At 63.1% G+C, this 7,001-nt stretch overlaps 3 protein-coding genes across 3 annotated transcripts; 2 read left to right on the top strand and 1 right to left on the bottom strand.

The window, feature by feature from the left end:
• Positions 1-2,247: 2,247 nt before the first annotated feature.
• EMIHUDRAFT_252631 (hypothetical protein) lies at positions 2,248-3,142 on the top strand (the record flags this gene model as incomplete). The annotated part of the gene is made up of 2 exons (XM_005787594.1): positions 2,248-2,293; positions 2,364-3,142. The coding sequence occupies 2 exons, from the start codon at positions 2,248-2,250 to the stop codon at positions 3,140-3,142; spliced, it is 825 nt and encodes a 274-aa protein (XP_005787651.1).
• Positions 3,143-4,135: 993 nt separating this feature from the next.
• Positions 4,136-5,304, top strand: EMIHUDRAFT_252630 (hypothetical protein; the record flags this gene model as incomplete). Its single annotated transcript, XM_005787593.1, has 2 exons — positions 4,136-4,708; positions 4,948-5,304. 2 exons carry the CDS (start codon positions 4,136-4,138, stop codon positions 5,302-5,304), a joined length of 930 nt encoding a protein of 309 aa, XP_005787650.1.
• A 958-nt stretch (positions 5,305-6,262) lies between these two features.
• On the bottom strand, positions 6,263-6,897 carry EMIHUDRAFT_252629 (hypothetical protein; the record flags this gene model as incomplete). Its single annotated transcript, XM_005787592.1, has 2 exons — positions 6,263-6,799; positions 6,871-6,897. 2 exons carry the CDS (start codon positions 6,895-6,897, stop codon positions 6,263-6,265), a joined length of 564 nt encoding a protein of 187 aa, XP_005787649.1.
• Positions 6,898-7,001: the final 104 nt, after the last annotated feature.

The following is a 7,001-nucleotide window of genomic DNA, read 5'->3' as shown; positions in this document are numbered from 1 at the left end:
GAGACACTGCCGAGATATCTCCGAGATATCTCCGAGACGCTTCCGAGGCACCGCCACTCTGCCCCACTCACTTGCTCGCCCCCCTCCCAAGGCGAGGAGCGGCTGACTCCGCGGCGGTTGCGCGACGCCTTCCGCGCGCGCTCGAGGGAGCTCCACCCCGACACGCGTTCCTTTGGCTTCCGCCGGCGCGCGGCAGCGGTTCAGTGGCTCTTCTCGGCCCTTGCCCTGAAGCTTCTCGGAACTTTCCTCGTAGGCGAGCGGCCGCTCCCGACGCGGAGGGTGCGGGTGTCTATGAGCTCAACGCGGCGTACGAGAGGGTGCGCAAGGTGCTGTGATCATGCTTATTACATCATTATATCATTAGTGTCTTTGTTGTTTTGTGATTGTGTGGCATGTGCGTGTGGCCGTCATCGCCTGCTGGCGCCTCCGCGCGGAGGTCGCAAGGTTGAGCTGAGTCATGTGCATAGTTTAGTCGACCGTTTCGCGCATGTGTTATATGCAGTCCAGTCCAGACATCACCCTTCTCTGGTAGAACGGGTACGAGATGTATGCAGGGAGTATTCGCAAAGAGGAGCCCCGCGCACGCACGTCGCACGAGACTCCGAGCGAGCGACTCCGCAGGCCCTCCCGCCCGTGCTTGCGCAGCGCAGCCTCACCAGAGCCGCCCGCTTTCGCTCCGACTCGCGACGAGGCTGCTCGAGGCCACACAGAGATGCACAAGACCCGCACCCGCCGCAGGGGGCATGGACCCGCCCGGCACTGCGCTTGACGGTGCTGGCTGGCAGTGACTCCCTGCGGCTGGCGGCGCTGCCATGTGGCATCCGGGTATCCACGCTGGCGCGGCCCAAGCGGCTTGCGGTACTGCATTAGGCAGGGTCCAGGCTGCTTGCGGGGGCAGCCCTGTTGGGCCCCCGCCGTTGGGCATCGCAAAGCTTGGGTAGCAGGGCGCGTGAGCAGCGCCTCCGCAGGCGTGGTACGCGTTGCCAGGCGGCAGGATGCCAGGCGGCAGGAACCCTGGGTACCCTGGTGGCATGCCCAGTCCAGGCAGGTGGGCCATCTGTGGCGTCGGGGGCTGCTGCCGCCACAGTGCATCGTGCGTTGTTGCTTGCGGTGCTGCTGCTGGCGTGCTGCCAAACCCGGTGCCGCAGGAGGCGCTGCTGCCCTGGCGTGCCGGCAGAATGCCCAGCGGAGGCTGCTGCGCAAAGGTGGGCATCCAATACTGCTGCTGCGCCACCATACCTGGGATGGCACAGGAGCCCAGGTTGTATTGCGGCAAAGGCTGGCCACAGCCATACGCTGTGGCTGCTGCGGGCTGCGGCATCGCTCCGACTGGGGCGATGCCCGGGATAAGGGGATTTCCCTGGTGTTGTGCTGCTCGCTCAGGCACCGCCCACTGACCATGTTGGTCGACGGTGGGTGTATGCTGTTGAGCGTGCGGCTGCGCTGGATCGTTTGTAGCTGAGCTACCATGCACAAGACCCGCACCCGCTCCCACTCCGGCGTGGGGAGTGCCAGGCGGGGCGGCGAGCGGAGATGGAGAGGGCGGTGCTTCGTTGTTGCGCGAGAGCGGTGAGAGCCAGTCTCCGAGGTCGTCTTGCTCCATAGGATTCGAACAATACGAAGGATCCCAAAACACACGTAACGAAGGGACGCACGGACTAATTGATATACGAAACTAATCGGCGGTTATTATTAGCAACGGAGCGCGTGAATGGGCTACCCGTAGTGGGGTAGGCGCAAGAGATCTTCCTGGCGAGGACTCGGACAATGTGGATGCCACGCTGGTAGGCTCTGCTGGCTTTCCCTGCAGCTGCACGCCAGACTTCTTCCGCGTTGAGAGCTGACCCAAGGACAGCGTCGTCTGGGACGGACGATGGTGCTCACGTCTGCGTCCTACCTAGGCTAGCGCGTTCTCACACTCTCACAGTGTGCCCAGCGTGCAGCCAGAGCCGCGGACCCATCCTGGTTCCTGCGCCCCCCTCACTCTCTGCTGGACTCAGCTGTCTGCGAGGTTTGTTAACGCCAGTGCGCGCCATCGTGGTGTTAGAAGTAGAGTGTATCGCGCGCCTTGCCGGGGGGGGGGGGGCGGGGGGGAAGAGGAATCTCTTAATTAGCGCCATCGCCATGGTGCTGCAAGCAGTCACGTTTCGCGAACACTGTGGTCTGATGAGCGCCCGCCGGCGGCCGCCCGTCCACTCCCTCGCGTTCGACGCTCGCACCGTTGTCGGGTGCAAGATGGCTTCACATATGCCGCTCGTCGTCGACGACAGCTTCGTTGCCTTCTACGACGTCGGTGTAACGATCGGATGAGCGCTGGCACGCATTCTTCGAGGCCACTCGGTCCGGCGTGGCCTTGTTGCAAGCTCGCTTTTTGCTCAGCTCGCATGTGCGGTCGACGCTGAGGAGACCGAAGACGGAGATGCGAGCAAAGCAGCTCGAGACCTTTAAGATCGGCCTCGCGTTGCGCATGCCTTTCTATGTCTGTGCAACCGGCCTCACTTCTCGACCCGACCTCAATGGCGTCTTCGCCCAGGTGGCGGCGCGCCTCGACCCGGAGAGCGGGCGCCTGCCGACTCGCGTTTTCATCTACAACGAGGCTCAAAGCATCCTCGTGAAGGCCGACAACCTGGTGCCCACACTGATCACAACGGGCAAGGTGGTCCGCATGCTTAAGCACCAGGCAAGCCTTTTTGAGGCGAGGAACGACCTTGTCGAAGCCTCGCTGTACCTCGTCAATGCGGCGCTCCTCGATCCCAGTGAGTCCGCGTGGCGCGGCGCCGTGGCAGCGCTGCCACCCACGAAGCGGTACGTCGACGTTCTATTCGACGATCTAGCGGCCACTCCGCCTGGACGCCCTCTGCCTTCGGACAAGCTTGCCACGTTCGCGGCCGCTCTGGACAAGCACATCTCTGTCAGCCTGCTGCGCCGCGGGCAGAGCTTACTCGCCGAGACGCCGCCGGGTGAGCGCCCGGCCGCATTCTCCGATTTCTCTGGGGCGAAGCGGCGCGTGAGCGAGGCGCTCATGCGCTCGCACCAGACGCCCGAGGCTCGCTTCTTCGACCACATGCACCTTGCGGTCCACGTGCTCCTCGGGTCGTGCAGCCGACGAAGGGGTAGGCCCAACTGTTGCATTCCATGGTGAAACATTTTCAGTGTATGTAGCTCTTACGATTTTGGAGGCAACGTACGTACTCTCTCTCTGGAGGCAAAGGAATTTGTTCCCGTTGCATTCACCCAGCAGAGTTGGCGGCGAAAGGTGTGTCGCAGGCCCACTAGGGGGCTGGGTTGTCGCAGAAGGTCCGTGCCCCATGATGGTTAAAGCCGTCGAGCCGAGTCGACTGTTGGGGGAAGAGTGCACATGTAGCGGGCTGCGAAGGCGCCGGAAATCAAAGTGGCCGCTGTGGGTGAATGACGCCTCAGGGGCAGGCTGTGGCATGTGCTCTATAGCCTGAGAGGTCGTGTGGGGCGAGGCACACATGTCAAACAAAAGACATGTCCTCGGAGTGTTCTGGCCAAAGTTCAAACTTTATCGACAAAACCTTCAGAAATGGATTGTCGATGCAAACGGCAGGCTCGAACGTGCTCGAAGAGACCGACTGGACCCCCTTGTTCAGATCTTTCGGCTCGATTGGGGTTGTGCTCGCACATGCCAGGCGCCCAGGTGGTGGCTGGCATATAGAGTGCAAGATTTGTCCATCCATGGCAGCGCACACGTTGGAGCTGCCATGGCGGTCAACGCTGTCATGTCGATGGTGGTGTCGGCCTCGGCGATGCAATAGTCGAGGTACTGTCCGGAGGATAAGCCATACTCGATAGCGGTCCCGCCATGGCTCCCGCATAGAAGCAGGAGGCTAGGTAGGCAGAGGCCGCATCGCGTCAGCTGTATACGTTTTACCAAAAAAGGAAAAGAAAAAAGGAATAGTGTGAATGCCCGGGAACATTTTCATCTTTTTTCGCTTCGCGGCCTGGGGATACAGTAGGTAGGGAGGGAGGGCGAGCAGACCCCCTATCCGGGTTGGAGCCGGAACCCCTGGGAGGGTCAAGGGTCGACGTTCCGACGTTCCGGAACGCGGCGCCGCTGTGGTGTAGCGCTTGCCTGTGTGCGCTACGTTTGTGTATACAGGTGTGTGTGTATATGCCATCTGCCCTTCTCGCCGCCGCCGCCGCGACGAGCTCCCAGGCAGTGACCAACGTGACGCATGGTCGCTCTCTGGTCGCGCACGACATCTCGCGCGCGGGCACCTTCTGCCTGGGCGGCAAGCTGGTGCCGCTGACTTTCCTGCTCGGCTGCCAGCGCTGCGGCAGCAACAGCCTCTACGAGGATATCGTCGGGAGCATCCGCGGCGCGCGCTCCGGCCACGCGCTGCGCGGCGAGCCCGACTACTACGCACGAGAACAGCACTTTTACGCCACCGACAGCTGGTCGCGCGGGATGGGCTTCTACGCCGACCACTTTCCGGAGTGCCCGGGCCGGAACGCGCACCCGCAGTACCAGTTCACCGTCGACGCGACCCCCGCGTACCTCCGGAAGCCTATCGTCGCCGACCGCCTCCAAGCCACGCTGCCTGGCGCCGCGCAGCCGCTCCTCAAGTTCGTCGTCATCTTGCGCGACCCCGCCCTTCGGCTCTACGCGTACTGGGACGCCTTCGTGCTGTCTGGCACCGGCGTCAAGAACTTTGACAACTGGCTCAAGGTGACGATGGACGCGGTACGCGAGTGCCAGCGCAACCACGGCGACGACCTCTGGCCGCCGCCCGACACCTTCCACTGCGACGAAGGCGCGAGGTATGGGGAGATATGGGGAGATACTGGGAGATACGACACGCAGCGAGGTATGGGGAGATGTGGGGAGATGTGGAGATATGACCTGCCGGCGCCGCTCCGCGGGCCGACGCGCCCGCGACAGCACACGCCTGGCCTCGCTCCCTCCCCGCAGACACGATAGAGGGCGTGGCCGCGGGCGTGTACCACGCGCAGCTCGAGTACTGGTTCAAACGGTTCGGGCCGAAGCGCTTCCTCCTCACGTCGACGGACGCCTACGAGGAGGACACACAGCGCGTGGTCAAGGACGTCTCGCACTTCCTCACCGGCTCGGCCGAGCTCGCCTCGCCCGCACGCCACCCGTCCAACATCGACTCGATCAAGGTGTTTGGCGGCATGTCGAGCGACGCCCGCACCAAGCTGGGCCGCTTCTACCAGCCGCACAACTCCAAGCTGCTCCACCTGCTGACGCACCAGACGCAGGTCACCTTCTCGCCCTCGGTCAAGCAGTTGGGCGTCCAGGGCTGGATCGCGGGGGGGTAGACCGTAGACGCCGCGCGCGCGCCGGCAGAGAGCTCGTCGATGTCGGCGTCGGTCGCAGAGACGTCAACGCCGACCGCTTCGGCCGCCGCGCGCAGCTCCCCTGATTTCCCTCTCGGTGCGAACGCGGCAGGACGCTCTAGGGCGGACAGTCGTGGGTCAGCGGGCTGTGTGTGAAGCACGACCCGGCCCCAGCATCGTCCCGCGCCACGCGCCAGTTGTTGGTAAATAAATAAAAAACGGACACCTCTCTACTGTGAGATGGGTAAAAAGGAACAGGTCCCCGCCCTTGCGATCTTTGTGCAGGGTTCTTTGTGGGTGTGGTCGGCGACTAGGCACTTAGCCGGGGGGCGTCCCTCGAGACCTGTATACCACAGGGCCAACCTGAGGTGCATGGGTGACTGCGGGTAGTAGAGAGCAGGGCTGCGGGCTCACGTGCGTGGCGCACGCGCCGTACGTATATGCTACCAGGTCGTGTTGGAGGATGTTCCGTTTTTATTTATTTAATAAATAACAGCGGAGAGGTGTGTGTGGCCAGCGCGAACAGGTCCCCCTCCGCCCGCCCTTTGATCTTTGACTTTCTAGGCGTTGTGATTCTCAAACGTAAAAAGAGGAGACGCAACTCAGCATGCATCAGTCCAACACGCCAACGTACAACGTTCCAATAGAGAGAGAGCCAAGAGAGAGCGCCGCCCCGACACGAGCGCCCCCTCCACGCTCCAGGGTCCAGGAGCCACCCCAGTCGACCAGTGCAGAGTTCAGAGAGCGATGCGCAGAGAGAGAGAGAGAAAGCGAGGGCGCAAGATAGCGGTGGCACCCGACCATGCAAGCAGTCCCAGCTCCGCGGTGCCGGGAAAAGATGCTCGAGCCGCGCGCCGCAAGACACAAGCCACCCCAGCCCTTGAAGACCAACGCCTTGAGTTCCGGACCATTTGCTCACCAGAGTTTGTCCACCACTGCTTCACTGCATGTGGAACTTGACGCGCAGCAGGTACTTTTGGCGGACCTGCGCCACGTCGTAGACGATAAACTCGTTGTATAGCAGCGAGGAGCCCGCCACGGCTGTCTTCTTGGCCTTCCCCTTTGGAACGAGCACGGCCGGGTCGGACGGCAGCGGCACTGTGCCGGCGGGGTCCGGCCCAGTCGCTCCCTTGCCGAAAGTGGAGTCCTTTCCAGCCTTCTTCGCCGACGCGCCCGCGCGGTACTCGGCCTGGAGACGCTCGTACTGGTCGCCGAGCGACACGTCGCACAGCAGCAGCACGCCCGTCGGCGCCTGGCGCGAGGCGAAGCAGTAGTTTGCGCTCTTGGAGACCATGTCTGCGAAATAGACGCCCTTGTCAAACATGTAGCCCGTGACGGGCGCCTCGGGCGGCGCGATGCGCAGCCCCTGCGAGAGGATGCCCGCCCAGTTGGTCAGGCGCGAGCCGTGCCACAGCAGCTGCCGGTTGCCCTTGTCGACGAAGCGCTCCGCCTCGCCGGGCCGCTCCACCTCGAAGGCCTAAGGTAAGGTAAGCTTCTCCACACACAAGTGGGTCGGGGCAAGGGCCGGGAAAGCCCTCGCGACTCCACGTCTAAAAAGACAGCAGCCCTCGGCATAAGGCCCAGTACGCTGTGGGTGAGCGGTGTGCGTGCGTGGGTGAGCGGTGTGCGTGCGTGGGTGAGCGGTGTTGGAGTGTGTTTGGGAGTGTGTGTGTGTGTGT

This window comes from Emiliania huxleyi, assembly GCF_000372725.1.
Source record: "Emiliania huxleyi CCMP1516 chromosome Unknown EMIHUscaffold_1404, whole genome shotgun sequence".
Lineage (NCBI taxonomy): Eukaryota > Haptophyta > Isochrysidales > Noelaerhabdaceae > Emiliania > Emiliania huxleyi.
This window is presented reverse-complemented; position numbering and strand designations above follow the sequence as displayed.